Raw genomic sequence first — 17691 nt, forward strand, 5'->3', positions numbered from 1 at the left:
TGGGTAATTTTGCTGCTGCAGGCTTCACGACTCATGCTAGGGGTGGGCTTACATGGGTGAACCCTGGGGCAAAGCTTACTCTGACCCCCCTGAGAGCGGACCCAGAGGGACGATTTGTGATCGCACATTGTAAGGGACGAGGGTTAGACTTTGTCATAGTAAATGTATATGGCCCTAATTATGATTCCCCCGACTTTTGTCAGACACTGGCAAACATAGTTCACGACTACGACACCAAGCACATACTGTGGGGCGGGGATTTTAACTTGGTATTTGACCCGGCATTGGACAGATCGGCTGGCCCTCCACGCAGACCTTCAGCTGCTGCCCAGCTCCTGAACAGTTTGCTTACTAGTCTAGATCTGGAGGATGTCTGGAGGTACAGACATAGCGCCCCAGGGGATACACCCACTATTCTGCCTACCATGACATTCATACTAGAATCGACTATTGGCTGGCATCCTCAACTATGATAGGCCGTGTAAGGGAATGTAAGGTCCTTCCGCGCACTTGATCAGACCACTCGCCGCTTCTGTTGACTCTGGAAGCCCCGGGCAGGACGATTCCCACGTTCACTTGACGATTTCCCCCTTTTTCGCTCCTTGACCCGTTATTTCGAGGGGAGCTAGCTGAAGCAATAGAGGTTTTCTTCCAGACCAATGTAGGCTCAGTGGACGATTTTCACATGGTGTGGGAGGCCTTTAAAGTCTAAATAAGAGGCATAGCCATGTCTAAGCATTCCAGTGTCCTTAAGTCCATAAGACAGAGGCTGGCGGCGCTAGAGCTACAGCTCTCGACTCTTGAGGAAAGACAACTAAGGCTACCGGACCCTGCAGTTGCGGAGGAGATGAAGTCCCTTATAGCGGAATTTAATGAGGAAGCAGACAGGGAGGTTAAACATATGGGCAAATACGCTACAGCCCGAACCTATGGCGAGGTTGAGAGGCCTAGCGCGGTCTTGCGAGAATATTGAAGGGCAGAAGGGGGAAGCCCCTGGTAACGGAATTGAGAACTGCAAGTGGCCAGACCACCACGGACTAAACAGAAATAGCTGACACGTTCAGAGGTTTCTACTCAGACTTGTACTCCTCCAGGGGTGGAGACCCCTCAGAGGACATCTTCGAATACTTGGAACACCTAGAATTACCTTTGCTTACCAATACACACAGGGATTTTCTTATGCTGCCAGAAAGATGAAATTGTGGAGGCACTTACTTCTATGTGGTCGGGAAGTGCGCCGGGAATAGACGGCCTAACTGTGGAATTTCACAAGGCTTCCCAGGAGCAGCTGATTCCACACATATCCGCACTATTTGATAACATATGTGTGGAGCGGAACATGCCTCAGACCAGGAGGGAAGCGCTGATAGTCACTATACTAAAGCCAGGAAAGCCACACGACGAATGCAGCTCCTACAGGCCGCTTTCTCTACTAAACGTAGATACTAAGTTGTACGCTAAGGTACTAGCGACTCGTTTGGCACTCTTGGCTCCCAAGCTAGTGGCGCCAGAGCAAGCTGGGTTTATTCCAAGCAGGAACTTAACTTACAATATCCGTACAATCTTGGGCACGATGCAACATGTCAAACAGGATACGACAGCAATCGCAGTATTTCTGGACTTGGAAAAAGCATTTGACTCGGTGGAGTGGCAGTTCCTACGTCAAGTGCTGCAGAGGTTGGGCTTGGGCTCACCCTTTCTTCAAATGATAGGGGCTCTTTATAATAAACCCTCGGCCAGGGTGCGAGTTGGTAACCTAGTCACGAATCCGTTTCCCATTGGCAGAGGCACTCGACAGGGCTGCCCCCTCTCCCCGCTGCTATACACATTGGTGGCGGAGCCTCTGGCCTGCGCACTGAGGGAATATCATGTCACTGAGGGTATTCGATTCCCCACATATAAAATAGTTGTTTCAATGTACGCGGACGACACTCTGCTATATGTCCAAGACCCCGAAAACAATCTTGCACCAATGCTCAGGGAGGTTGTCCACTTTGGTGCCATTTCCAGACTGAGGGTAAACTGGGTGAAATCGATTGCCTTCCCTCTTACCCCAGTAACTCGAGAGTTTGCCATGGAGTACCCGCTCCAGTGAACTGTAGACCTGATTAGATATCTGGGAGTGCGTCTTCACCCGGACCCAGATCTTCTACTTCGTGAAAACTATGGAGTAGCGATTAGCAAACTAGAGGATGATGTCGCTAACTGGAGCAGAATTCCCCTATCCCTCATGGGGCGCATTGCCATAATGAAAATGGTAGTATTGCCAAGACTCTTATTAAATGCTATCCCGATCGTGCTGTCTAAGGCTTTTTTTCAACGATTGACCCAGCTTATGGTCAGCCTGGACTGGGCCAAGGACAGACTAATTTGCATGTAGACAGGTTCTGAGCTGGGATGGTGCAGTGAGCTAAAAAACGGTGATGGATCAAGCCCTGATCTGTTGACAGGGTACGAGTGTTCTGCTTAATTCAGATACTCTGTCCATCACCACCCCCTTTTCTGAATCATTGGACTGGGCTGGCAAGCAACCCAGGGTTAGATGGACGCTACTTACGCTGCCATATGAAATGAGGGGTCTAGGAGCCCCAGACTTCGAGATTTACTATAGAGTGGCCCAAGCCTCTCACCTACACACCTGGATACACGGGGACAGGATCATACCATGTGCGTATGGAACAGCTGTTTGCTGAGCCGCTCCCGCTTCCGGCCACAGTATTCCGGCCAATGGATCGCAGGACTGGGATCCTGGACTCTCTCACAGCCACCAATCATGCGTGGCACTCACTGCTACACAAACAGGGTGGAGCATTATTATACTCACCGATTATGCCAGTGGAATGAACATTGTGGCTTCCCCCTATCTGTGAGAGGGGCGTTTCCCGAGCGGTGCATCAGCTTGGTATCCAATGAACGGGCGATTTCTTCGAGGAAGGTACAGTTAAATCCTGGCAACAGGTGACGGGAGACAGGCGAGACCTTTCCTTACTTCTGCGGTTCCAGTATCACAGGGTCCGCAGTGCGTTTTTGGAACTATTAGGACCGGACCTCGCAGATCGACCGGAAGTCCCAGAGCTTACTTACATAATTAAAACAGAGGCTCCCCGTAAACTGCTGACCAACCTATACAGGATTGCACTGTCACTTAGAGAGCACCAGCTCATGAAGGCCAGGGTTGCTTGGCAGAGAGACCTCAAAACTACCATAGAAGACGACAAGTGGCGCTATTGCTGCGTCAACACAAAAAGGATCTCCCTAAACGGAAAGCATAGACTGATTCATTTTAAATTCCTCCATAGGGTATTTTACACCCCGGAGAGGCTGCACAGATATGGCTTGCGACAGACGGCGGAATGCGAAAGATGCCGCAAACCATTGGCTGATTTCCTCCATCTGGCGTGGAGCTGCCCTGGTATACAGGCTTATTGGGAAAAAAATGTCACAGAAATGAGCAAAATTCTGGAAGTAGAGCTCACTCCTGACTGGCACTTATCAGCCATTCCAGACCACTCCAAGTTGCGATTCGGAGACTAGCGGACATGGGGATGCTAATCGCACGTCAGGGTGGTGGCGCTCTGTTGAATAAGAGGGCCTCTCCCTACTGTGGCACGGTGGAGGCGAGACATGCTCTACTGCAGCACCCAAACGAAACACTATAGCGAGCTTCTACCCCCTACTAGCCGTCCCAAAAAATGTTGGGGTCTCTATCAGTCATATCTAGGTGGTACAGCCCAAGAGGAAGCTTCTGACCCAGTGAATATAGTGACTGCGCCCCAAACTATTGCTGACGAGGAAGCGGAGTAACGGGCAGCTGAGGGACTGGGTATCCACTGGACTGCGGGGCACACAGGACGCTAGCTCAGAAACAGCATTTCGCACGGGGACGGATGATTGCTGGTGAGACTGCATGTGGGACGATAGCACTGCGAGATGCGATTCCCGCCATACAGGGGAATCCAGAGGAATGCGTGTGAACGGATCTCTGGCTGAATCTTAACAATCTGTAGACAAATTATTGAACTGTGTGTTGTATTGGGGAGGGTGGGGGGGGGGGAGTTCTGTTTGCACAAGCAAATGACTATGCTGACTTTAGAAGCAAATAGCCAGAAGTTCTACGTTCTCCCTAGGGCGATGGTTAGGACACTGGGTAAAGTAGGAAACCCTACCAAATCACTGCCATGAAAAGATCATCACTTTCCCTGAGCTGGCGTTAATCTACAGATGATCTTCTCTCTCTTTACATGCTGCCGGACCTCAGGGTTGTCGGCTGAAGAGCTGTGTTAATTATATAGTGTTAAACATAAGTCATATCCATCGCAGCCGGCCTCAGGGTTGTAGGCTCATAGCTGTGTATTGTCTTGATTGATGTGCAAATAAAGGTTTTTGAAACTTAAAAAAGAAAATCAGAGAACCCTTCTTGCAAATGCATCAAAATAAGGTAGTTCTACGTACTAATCCAAAATTCCTGCCCAAAGTCATTTCTCCATTCCATTTCAATCAATCTGTGGAACTGCCTGTTTTCTTCTCGCAACCACAGTCCGTTTCAGAAAACGCTCTTTACACATTAGATGTCAAAAGAGCATTGCTGTACTACATAGAAAGGACACAACCTTTTCGTAAGACAAAACAACTTTTTGTGTCTTTCTCACCACCACACAAGGGTAATCCCATTTCAAAATCTGGGATAGCTAGATGGATTGTCAAATGCATACAGATTTGTTACCACAAAGATAAACTAAAGGTATCTGTTCCTCCTAATGCCCACTCTACAAGAAAATTAGTGGCTTCAATGGCATTTTTAGGGAACATTCCCCTAGATGACATCTGCAGAGCAGCTACATGGTCTACACCGCACACATTCACTATTGTGTAGATGTTCAAACAAAACAACAAGCTAATGTGGGCCAGGCTGTTCTCAAAACATTATTCCAAACTACTGCAACAGATAGGGGTGTTCGACGCTAAGAGTGGGTACTGCTATACAATCTATGCACAGTGTGCATTCTGTAGCTCATACCAGTATGCATCTGTTCTTGGCGTGTAGAGCTGCAGAGTTGCACATGCCCACCCGCCTCCCCGGCTACCCTTGTCTGTTCCAGTATTATCTTAATTAGATACAAATTACATGGGCATCCTTCCTTTTCTTGCTAAGCTCCATCATTTCCTTAATGGCGAAAAACAATCTGGGGAATGAGCCGATACTCATGCGCAATGTGGTCCTAAGGAGGAGTCACCTATCTAGTGACTTCCAAAGAACTTTTCAGGACAACAACAAACTGCAAACATCCGGGCCCAACACTAAGTGTCGATCAATGCACAGTGTGCAACTCTGCAGCTCTACACGCCAAGAACAGATGCATACTTGTAAGTAGCATTTCCCATTGGTCTGTTCGAACATTTATAAAAGGATTCTAAAATGGTCAATGGACCTCTCTAGATCATAAACACACCATTGATGCTTCATAGCCATTATTTGTATGTAGTTTATAAGGATTAGTTGTGGTGTGATTATTAGTATGTTCAAAAGATGCCACATATACGATAGCTATTTCGGGGGGTGGGGTGGGGGGGTGGAATGGCTCAAATGGCAAATCCTTTGATATGATCTTAAAAGAAATAAGTGACAATTACGTAATTGCATTCAAGATTTGTAGCAGTGCAGTCAACAGTAAAGGAGAACTGTATATGACGTGATCTTGTATGGGTTTTTAAGACTTAGTGTAACACTAGAAGGGCTTCACTTTGTAGAATGTTAGTTTATACACTTTCAATGCCCATGGTGACCAGTAGGTCTAGGGATTTGATGACTGTAAAGCTTTCTACTTGATTGATCACTGACATACTGTCTGTGTTATAGGAGCAGAGGGTCGAATAATTTCATGAAAAAATGAACATATTCAGCAAGTGGTTGGAGAATAGATTGACAGCCTACCAACATTAATTGGCTAATAGGGTTTGAACACTTTTTGTGTATTTTATGGATAGCATAGTATGCAGGGATGGAGTAGTCAGATTTGTTTTGAACGGCAAACTCTTTCTTACTAAGCCAAGATTTATTTAGGCCTATTTAGGTGTAGATCTTGAATTTTTTGTTATAATAGAACGTCACACCTTCAATGGAATTCTCTTCAATCTTTCCTCATTCTTTTCCGAAAAGATTAATATAATTTTTACCTCCTTGCATTACAATACTTCACCTCCAAAGTGTACTACTACTTATTGCCTCTATCTGTGTTTTCCTATGTTCTCCACCATTATATCACCACTCCAGTCAGAAGGATTAAATCGAAATCTCTTCTAGACCCTTGTTATGCCTATAGTTTGAACAAAATTCGAAACACTATCTCCCTAGTATTATCAAACGTATTCAATGTTTTTTTTGGCACTGAATTGTTCTAAAAACGTTTTGTAAAAGCCTTACTTTAAAAGAAAAGTAAAACAATGCAGACCCTTCTGCATGCACCTTCTGTCGTATCTCACTTCTACTCCTCCTTACTGAACTGCTTGAATCTGAGGCCTATAGAGAACTTTCATAGTTGAAAGCTACATTATTCTCATTCCGGCGCAATTACATTTTGATCCTTTTTATGGAGACAGAATCTTATCTCCTTGCTGTCACAAAGGATTTACAACTCTCCACTGTTGCTGGTGCAGCTTGATCTCTGGGCCACATTTGATACAGTCGCTTATGATATTCTTGTTAACCAGCTGTCTCAATTAGGCATCTGAGATTCAGCCTTGAACTGGTTTTCAACGTGCTCCTTTTCAGCCTTCGCTCGACTTATCACCAACAAAACCTTTGAGGGTAGCGCTGTGGTGGATGAACTGTTTTTCAGAAAGACCTACCTCTAACTACCCACTTACAAGGACCATAATTTATTGAAAAATTATTTTTGGGTTTGCTAATAATTTTGGCTCTGTTTAACGAATCTTTACAAACCTTTTCCAAAAAAATCTCATTCACAGCAGCTCCTTCCTAAAAAGTTTCAGGTGTTCTGTGAAGAAGGGTGTGAGAAAAAGGGGGAGGGGGAACACTGTTTTTGCCTGGTCATTTTTTCATATGTTATGTTATTTTATGTAGATGTGTACCGTAAAAATGTATGTACAGAATTACACCAAATTTGTTAGAAAGTTATATCTTGGTCCAGAAAGCATGCTTTTTGCAATTTGGTGTAAATCTGTTCAGTACTTTTTAAGAAATTAGGGCTTTAAAATGTTGTATAATTCATGAAGAATCCACAGATCAGATAGATCTTCAGATAAGATCTGACTAACTGCTACCACGTCAACAAAGCTGACTTGGGAAAGTGAGAGGCTGAAGTATGCTTGGAAATTGTTGTTGCAATGTCAAGACATGATAAGTGCAATGTACCAACCACAGTGCACCCATCTACTTGCTATTTTCCTATTGTAATGTTTTAGAAAACTGAAAAATAAAGGTTTAAAAAACAAATACAAACGAAAAAACAAAGCTGAGTTGGGGGCCTCAGTTCCCTGTTATAGAAATAAGTTAGGAAATACGTAAGGGTGTAATGTAGTTCCTATATTCCCAATAGGCTCTGCGCATTGGAATAACATAAACGATAGTTTAGACGTAGGACTGAGGTCGACTAGGTCTCTATTGAATATGTTAGACTTCATTATGAATGCCAGCTAGCTCAGAGGTCACTAGAAACTTTCTCGAGTGAACAGGAAGGAGTTAACTTGCCTAAATAGACAAGAAGGGATTAGTTTCTGACAACCGCATAAACATGACAACTTTGCTCCCTCCAGAATAAGGAGTATATCTCCAGAGTCGTGTGAAAACAATAGATAGCTATTTCACTCATTCAATCGTGCATGCTTACTTTCACCAGAGTGCAGAGAAATAGAGACGGGCGTTTTCAATAAAAGTTGTTATTTATTGAGCAGTCTTCTTTCTCATGCAAGAGAAGTTAATTGCCACAATTGCAATACTTGTCATAAAGTAAAGTGCGTACAGTAAAAGGAGTATTATGAAATAATACTGTAAAAGCATTTATATGGTTTCTGAGCCATATGATACTTAAAACGGATAAAATATATACAATACATACAATGATAAAAGTTGACTAAACGTACTCAACTGGTGCTTCTAAAATACGCCTACCCCGGTGTACCTAACCTAAGCCTAGTACGTGGGAAGGAGTAAGTGAGCTGCAGTTTAAGGTAAGTTAGTTTTGCCAAGAATCTGAATCAAGAATTCTCTAAGGATTTAATCAGCTCTGTACCTTGGTTTTAGAATGAAGGAGGTCTTGTCTTTCTCAGGACTTGATCTCCCAGCAACCCGCAAGGGTGACTGGAAACACTGGAGCTGGATTTCTCGGCAGGAGAAAAGACAGCGTCTCTCTTAGTGCGTCAAATGGGAGGGTCGGTTTCCTTCGGCACTCGCATCAGCTGGGCTTTGGGTAAGTAGATAGCCGCTCTGCTCCAAACCACTGTGTGTTTGCTTAAGGCAAATGCTGGTATATTTATACCTGGAAGGTGCCGAGGTTGATGTAAGGTTCCAAGAGTTCCAAGAGTGGGGGAGCCTTGGTTAGATCTGTTCGTAACCGCTGAGAGCACGCAATGTCAGCAGTTCTGCACACTGGAGTTTCCAAAGCTCTTGCTCATAGATGTTTTTTAGTCTACAGTGGAGCTCACGCCTCCTGTATGCCTTTATGTCAATACCACTCCTTCCCAGATTTCTCAAAAAGCTCAGGAACAACCCGCTCCTGTCATTCTTGTGGCTCCAGATTGGGAACAGAGAGTCTGGCATCCCGAGCTGTTGAGCATGTCCATTGGTCCTCTGATTAGGCTTCCTCTTCTGGAGGATCTTCTGTCTCAGCAGCAGGGAAGGTTCCTGCATCCCAGCCTGTCAACTCTCCGTCATCATGCGTGTAGATTGAAAGGTGACAGTTAGAAGTAAGTAGGTTTATTGTCTGATTACTTAAAATCTTTACAATGCCATCAAAATGAAAATAATCAATAATTATATTAAAAAACACATTACAATGTTGCAATACAATCACTATAAGCGTGAAAACATGAGGATAGCAAAGAGAATATAACAAATCTAGTTTCAAAGTGCACCGTGCCCTAGGTCAGATCAAAAACGGATAATCTATACAAAGATTAAACCAAAGAAAAGAAAAAGTGGTTGACTTTTGCAAGCAAACAGTTCAGTAGAAGGCCTTGTTGAAGTTTTAAGGTTAAAATGGAACATAGTGTCTCCAAGTGAGAGAAGGCAACACAGGAGACAAGAATCCAAGTGATCAAAAGTGCAGTGTACTATAACAAAAACACTGTAGGAGTGGGATGTAGTGATTAAAAGACAAAAACTAAGTATGTACCTTATGCTTCTGATAGATTAGAAGAGGCACAGGGGTAAAATAATTAAGCTTGTGGAATATGGGATCACCAAGAAAGAAGTAGTAGCATCAGAAGCATATGTGCAAACATTCCAAAGTGCCATAGATCACGGGAAGTTTAAAGTGCATGAGGAATAAACTGTTCAGGCGAGTTACCAGTAAAAGAAGAAGCAGCATAAGAAGCAAAGGTGCAAATAATAGAGTTCCATGTGCCTGCCATGCATCACAGGAATAAACAGTTCAGACGAGATACAAGTTCAAAGTGGAAGGTGCCAAGTGAGCAAACTCTATTCAACTTATGGGCTAGCAGCTCCGTGCTTAAGTTTGAGCTAGTTAGTACTTGAAGCTAACTGGAGGAATGTCCCCGGTAGTGTCTCACAGTAACCTTCCAGCTATAGCAAAAAACTTGTCGGTCCGCGTTAGTTCCATCAGGATGTCTAATGAAAAGATGTGCAACACTTCCTCTTTGCATGTTCTTATGCCATAGTGAAAGAAGATTGGCCTTAGGTAAACTCGCCTTGGAAGGAGCAATGCTGGGCAGCAACATACCATATACACTGCGGATTCTGAGAAGTATGAGCACAGCTTTCACTGTCTATGACCTGGTGGGTTACATTTTCAGTGGGCCCTGTATTCCCATACAGGCAGTGTCAAGAGCCTGGTCAGCAGAATGTTCTTTAGGGCTTGTCTTCCCTGGCGGCTCTCGGGTGTGGCTAGCAAGAAGTGGTTTCATGTGATTTGTCGAGTCCCACTGTTCCCGTTAGTTTTCTGACTTCATTAATATCCTATTCCCTTGATATAAGCTTACCCTGTTCTTTGAATGTCCTCTTTAGGTGCTGTGTTCTTACAGCCGAGTCAGTGAGTAACTCTGTTGTCAAATTCAGTGTGTTTATGGCACTACTAAGTAACTGTGACCTGTTGCTCTTTTTATCCCGGACTGCCACATTCAAAGGGCCTTTCATTGAGTCAGGGTCTGCTCTGGCCACTTGAAGGTAATATTTAATTAAATCCTTTGCACACTCAATGTCCATTTTCACTAATCCAAATTCCAATTGAATAAGTGTGTGTCTGGTTGTTTTGGGGAGTCAGAATATTTTCCTGTATGCAGCTGTATGACAACACTAATGTCTCAGTGAGCATGTCAGGAAATGCATGATGCCCGGTGGCTATTCGGATCTCTCCAGCTCTGGGTCTATGTAGCTTGTGGTGGAGTTTAGTTAAGGCAAACACAGTAGTGACTATTTTTTAGGTCTCGCCTATTCTATCCCACAGGGATAAATAGGCGAGATTATAGTAAGTGGAAAAGAAAAGTCTACCTAGCTGCGGATCGCGTACAGTTCATGTGAGCTATACGCGTGCACATAATCGCCAGCCACATCACACACCACCATTTGTCTGTGCCTCGGCATCAGACTTCAAAGGCTGCCGATCCCCCGCCCCCCCCCCCTCATCAGACTTGAAAGGAATGCACTCCCCCGCCCCTACCACAGCAATGCCGAGAGCTTTTTTTTTTTCCTACATGGCTCGTTACTTATTTCTGTCTTTCTCTGGCTCACATTTTACTTTCTTCTCTCACTCATGCTTTTTTGTCGGATCGTGCATTTCTTTCCCCATTCTTTCGTCTGCTAGTGCTTTTTTCCCACACTCTTGTCGGCTCGAGCTTTTTCCCCCCACTCTTTCGTCGGCTTGTGCTCCCCCCACTCTTTCTCAGTGATTTTTTTTCCCCCACGCCTCACACTGCTGCACGCCTCACACTGTTGCACGTCGCACACTGTTGCACGCCTCACACTGCTGCATGCCACACACTGTCTGAACTGGGGTGGCAGAGTGGGCTAAAGAACGGTGATGGATTAAACCCAGATCTTTTGACTGGGTGTGAGTGTTTGATTAATTCAGATGCTCCGTCCATCACCACCCCCTTTTGTACCACACACTGCTGCACGCCACACACTTCTGCACGCCACACACTTCTGCACGCCTCACACTACTGTACACCAGACACTGCTGCACGCCTCACACTGCTGCACGCCTCACACTGCTGCACGCTGCACACTGCTGCATTACTCAGACTGCTGCATGCTGCACACTGCTGCACGCCACACACTGCTGCACACCACACACTGCCGCACGCCTCACACTGCTGCATGCTGCACACTGTTGCACGACACACACTGCTGCATGCCTCACACTGCTGCACGCCTCACACTGCTGCACGCTGCACACTGCTGCATTACTCACACTGCTGCATGCTGCACACTGCTGCACACCTCGCAGTGCTGCACGCCTCGCACTGCCGCACGTCTCGCACTTCTGCACGTCTCACACTGCTGCACTCTTCACACTGCTGCACGCCTCACACTGCTGCACGCCAGACACTGCTGCATGCCTCACACTGCTGCACGCTGGACACTGCTGCATTACTCACACTGCTGCACACTGCTGCACGCCTCACAATGCTGCACACTGCTGCATTACTCACACTGCTGCATGCTGCACACTGCTGCACGCTACACACTGCTGCACGCCACACACTGCTGCACGCCTCAAACTGCTGCACGCCTCACACTGCTGCACGTCTTACACTGCTGCACGCCTCACACTGCTGCACGCCACACACTGCTGCACACTGCTGCATTACTCGCACTGCTGCATGCTGCACACTGCTGCACGACACACTGCTGCACACCTCACACTGCTGCACACCTCACACTGCTGCACACTGCTGCATTACTCATACTGCTGAGTGCCTCACACTGCCACATGCCTCACACTGCTGCATGGCTCACACTGCTGCACGCCTCACACTGCTGCATGCTACACACTGCTGTACGACACTACTGCACGACACACACTGTTGCACGACACACACTGTTGCACGACACACACTGCTGAGCGCCACACACTGCTGCATGCCTCACACTGCTGCACACCTCACACTGCTGCACGCCTCACACTGCTGCATGCTGCACACTGCTGCACGCCACACTGCTGCACGAAAAACACACTGCTTCACGCCACACACTACTGCACACCTCACACTGCTGCACGCCTCACACTGCTGCATGCCTCACACTGCTGCACGCTGCACACTGCTGCATTACTCACACTGCTGCATGCTGCACAATGCCGCTCGCCTCACACTGCTGCACTCCACACACTGCTGCATGCCACACACTGCTGCACACCTCACACTGCTGCACGCCTCACACTGCTGCACGCCTCTCACTGTTGCACGCCACACTGCTGCACGCCTCACACTGCTGCACACTGCTGCATTACTCGCACTGCTGCATGCTGCACACTGCTGCACGACACACTGCTACACAGCTCACACTGCTGCACGCCTCACACTGCTGCACACTGCTGCATTACTCACACTGCTGCATGCTTCACACTGCGGCGTGCCTCACACTGCTGCACGCCTCACACTGCTGCATGCTACACACTGCTGTAAGACACACTGCTGTACGACACACACTGCTGAACGCCACACATTGCTGCACGCCACACATTGCTGCACGCCACATACTGCTGCACGCCACATCATGCTGCACGCCACATACTGCTGCACGCCACATACTGCTGCACGCCTCACACTGCTGCACGCCTCACACTGCTGCACGCCTCACACTGCTGCACGCCTCACACTGCTGCACGCCTCACACTGCTGCACACCTCACACTGCTGCGCGCCTCACACTGCTGCACGCTGCACACTGCTGCACGCTGCACATTGCTGCATGCCACACACTGCTGCACGCCACACACTGCTGCACGCCACACACTACTGCACACCTCACACTGCTGCATGCCTCACACTGCTGCACGCTGCACGCATTATGGTATCCACGTCAGTTTCATTAAACCCTGTGGTGTCAAAACCTGGTCGAGTATTATTTCCTGCCGGGCCACCGTTCTCGGTGTCGCTATCCAACATTTTGTTAAGAGTCTTGCAGAGCAAGTTTCAAGGAAATAAAGATAAGGTGCACAATATTTTGGAACACGGTATCCTTCAACGTTGAACAAAGCCAAAACTAATACATAGGATTTTTTGTCCTACTCCGTTATGGCGGATTATTTTATCCTTTAACCCACTCCAGACGTCTATTGAAGTATTTTACGGGAAAAAGGGGTCTCTGTGAAAAGCACGACTGAGTTCCGCTAGTATCTAGCGTTAAATTAGTGCCTTACCAAACGTTGGGCGCCATGTAGTGTAGTTCCTATATTCCCAATAGGCTCTGCGCATTGGAATAATATATCCTATAGATTAGACATAGGACTGAGGTCTACTAGGTCTCTATTGAATATACTAGACTTAATTGTGAGTGCCAGCTAGCTCAGAGGTCACTAGAAACTTTCTCGAATAAACAAGAAGGGATTCGTTTCTGACACCGAATAAACATGACAACTTTGTTTCCCCAAGATAAAACTGATCTTCAGAGTTGTGAAAACAATAGATAGATATTTCACTCAGTCAATCGTGCATGCTTCGTTTCACCAGAGGTGCAGAGAAATAGATAGACGGGCGTTTTCAATAAAAGGTTTTATTGAACAGTCTTCTTTCTCAAGCATAAGAAATGAACTACTACAATCGTGAGACTGGTTGCAAAATATAATGCATACAGTAAAAAGAGTAGAATAAAATAATACTGAAAGAGCTTTGTATGGTTCCTAAATCATAGCTAAATACATATATAAATAACAGAGGCTAAAAGTACTGAACTGGCGCTTCTAAAATAGTCCTGAAGAAAGCCAGATTACAGATAAGGCACTGGCTGAAACATGTTGACACATCAAAGGACGTAGGAGGTCGTAACCCGCCTCTAACGTCCCACTGCCTTATTTTTAACCGCTGGCGGAGGCCCATTTAATAAAGTGTTCTTACCCTTTGGGTATTGGGACCCCCGCCAAGCCGTTTTAAACTCACTTACTTAACACCCTTCACCGCACACACAGTGACATACCTGCTCCTCTGCAGTCAGGCGTCGTAGCACACCCGGGACACGCTAGGTGTCACTGGGTGGGCCCGATGATGAAGCATGCCACCAACTAGGTTGGTGGGTGAGGGCTTTCTAAAGACACCCAACAGGTGCCATCCCCTTCTGACAAAACAATACTGAGTCACCATTATGATTATAATATAATATCATACCAACCCCATCCCAGCTAGTCCTTTTTTGATTAACTGCTTCTAAAATACGCCCACCCCGATGTACCTAACCTAAGCTTAGTACGAGGGAAGAAGTAAGTGAGGTGTAGCATAAATGTAGTATTCTTTTGCCAAGAATCTGTCCAAGACTTCTCCTAGGGTCTAATCAGCTCCGTACCTTGATTTGGAATGAAAAAGGAGCGGCTCAGGACTCAATTCCCCAGCAACCCGCAAGGGTAGCTTGGAAACACTGGAGCTGGATTTCTCAGCAGGAGAAAAGACAGCGTCTCTCTCAGTGCATCTGCTGGAGGGTCGGCTTCCTTCGGCACTTGCTGTAGCAGGATGCGTCGGGCAAGTAGATAGTCGAACTGCTCCAAACCACTGTGTGGTTGCTAAGGTATATGTGGGCATATTTATACCTTGAAGTTGCAGAGTTTGACGTAAAGGTGGACATAATAACGTCATAAAAGAGTCTCGGTTCTTTGAAAACTCCATGAGTTCTTGGACAAGCCAGTTCTCGAGCAAGGGGAAGTCCCTGGCTGCTGAATCCGAGTTTTCCAAGAAATTGTTGTAGATTTTCGGAACTAGTGGAAGTATCCCTGCTGTATTGGGACTGCATGAACTAAGGCCAAATATGGTTATGATTTCTATTCCTATATAAGGATATGGTGTATTATACCTTTATAAGGGCATAAATCTGGAAAATAACAATAGGGTCCTAAAATGGTACACAACAATACTCTTCACCACTATACGACCCTGCACTCTGACACACTACTCTGCATGACTGCACTTTGTCACTGCACTCTATACTTCTGCACTCTACTCTTTACCACTCAACTCTACGCCACTGCACTCTAAACCTCGTCACTCTACCCTGCACTCCACTTAATAACACTTCCCTTTACACCACTCTGCCCCATGCCACACTTCTCAACTCCACTCTACGCTATTGCACTCTACGCTATTGCACTCTATGCCATTGCAATCTACTCAGCACCGATTCACTCTATGCCACTGTGCTCTACGCTCCTCTGCACCACTGTACTTTATGCCACTTTGCTCTAGGTCACTCTACTCTACTCCACAGCACTCCTCTCCACGATACTCCACTCTTTGATGCTCTACTCCATTAACTTGTAATGACTTCGGCTACACTTGTTTCACTAGTCACGCTGAAAAAGTAAATTTTAGTTTAAAAGCTATGCTTTTATATCTAAACCTCTCCTTTCTTCTTCGATAGATTTCTCCGAAAATGAGCCTGGGGAAAATGAGCCCTTCGCGCGATGACCAGAGCCTTTTTCGCATGCATGAAAAAGAGGTAAGTGGAAGAACGCGCCACGCCGTCCTGCATTGTCCCTGCGCTGGCCTCAGGATGAGCCTCGGCCGCGCTTGCCAAGTCATTGAAGTAAACAGTTTGTAATAGGCTACCATTTCGGTTTTATGCTGTAATTATTGGCTCTTCTATAAAGGCTGAGAAGAAAGCCTAAGTAATACATCTCTGCTCCTGTCATCTGTTGAATGAATTGCTGCCAAAGGAGGCATGTTCCTTTTGCGTTGAACTTGTTATATGTTGCATCCAGTTTAATCGGGGAATTTCAAACTATGCATATACTGCACAACCTTTTGTTAAATTTTTGGCAAAGATTCCGCTTCAAGATGGCTCACTTAGTAAAGTTCTCACTTTTGACATCTTCTGAGATCTACATGTTACTAGTTTAGTCTCCTACCGAAGCAGTTGTGTTATAGTATCACCTATTCTTTCAGTGCTTAGAAATGACAGGAGTGGTATGAAGCGCTAACTTAAAACTAGATTACTTTCGTAATATGTTTGAAAGTATGCCGTTCCTTCAGTTTTGTTTAGCTGATTAAGCTGTGTGTATGTTTATGCTCAGAGCAAAGTTCGTGTCATTACTAGGGTGCCAATGCGTAGAGCCTCTTTCAGAGTTTGGCGGATGGGATTCTACATCACAAACGTGGCAGGTGTCCCATCAGACGTGTTACAAGTGCCATAGACTATAATGCAGGTTTAATGCAAATAGGCTATCCATCATGTTTTGACGCAGTATCCTAACCACCAAGCTCTAAGTCAGGCTCTTAGTTTTCACATTTAAGAAAAGCGCAGCATCAGTAGCATATCCAGCAGAATACTCTTTCGCTTACAAAACGATCAAGAGTGAATTTCAGATACTGGGTAAGAATTTAATTATGCTATTAATGATTTCCATAATGTGCTCCAACACTCAGCAGTGGCGGAGTGTGTACCAAATGTTTTGGAATTCCTGATGCTTCCTTTTTCGGGAGAGTTCAACTATCGAGAGCATCTTTGATGTTGGTGGAAGACCCTGTCATGTTTTTATAGTCTGAAAAATGACATTTGTTGCCCATCTGCAAACCAACACTGCCATGTGTGGTCCCCATCTTGTTATTTGGTGACATCTACAGCCCCATTTATTCCTACTCTCCCGCCACATGAATTGTGCCCATGGTGAAGTATGGACTCTATTATGCTTTCAGGGTGGTATTTGTGTAAAATGTGTTTTCCCTCCTGCTTTGTGGCAGTTTGATCACTGCCAATCTGTTTTTCCATCTGCTGCCATCACGGCTTCTTTCCATTAGTAGGTTTCATTAAAGTACTTTGAAACGGAACCAGAGACAGACTCTTGGCAATAAAATCGATCCATCTGACCTCTGACACTCATCATGAACCACAGCTCTGGGATGATGTTGGACATATAACTACCTTCAAAGAGGCAGTTACACCCTTTTGGGGATTTTCAGATGTCTTTTTCCTTCCTTAAGTTATGATGAAAGATAAATATTCATGTAGCACATGTCTCTAAAATGAGGCCTTCTAACAAAATAAGTTTAGCTCCCCTCTTCCTTCTTCAGGGCATACATACAAACTGATCAACTTCTGTAGCTCATAATCATCTCATTAGCAAACCCACCATTCAATGATTCATTGAATAGTTATGTAGAATAAATATCACATGCAGTAAACCGTAGCCTTTCTCTCTTATTTCTATAAACACTGGCTAGCGTAGCAGCCGGACGTATGCCACAACATGATCAGACCACCAGTCGGTATCTCACAGATGACGCTCAACTCCACACATAGGACTTGTTCCAACTGCCCACTTTCCAACCAGTCAGACTGGTCCACATGTAATCT

At 45.7% G+C, this 17691-nt stretch overlaps 1 protein-coding gene across 2 annotated transcripts in view; it reads left to right on the forward strand.

The window, feature by feature from the left end:
* CEP112 (centrosomal protein 112) overlaps window positions 1–17691 on the forward strand; it is a 2145639-nt gene that overhangs the window by 407703 nt on the left and 1720245 nt on the right. For both annotated transcript variants that reach the window (XM_086930940.1, XM_086930941.1), the window contains exon 8: window positions 15760–15837. In XM_086930940.1, coding sequence (XP_086787066.1) covers window positions 15760–15837 — 78 coding nt within the window. The remainder of the gene's footprint in view (window positions 1–15759; window positions 15838–17691) is intronic.

The sequence above is a fragment of the Lissotriton vulgaris genome, chromosome 7 (assembly GCF_964263255.1).
Source record: "Lissotriton vulgaris chromosome 7, aLisVul1.2, whole genome shotgun sequence".
NCBI lineage: Eukaryota > Metazoa > Chordata > Amphibia > Caudata > Salamandridae > Lissotriton > Lissotriton vulgaris.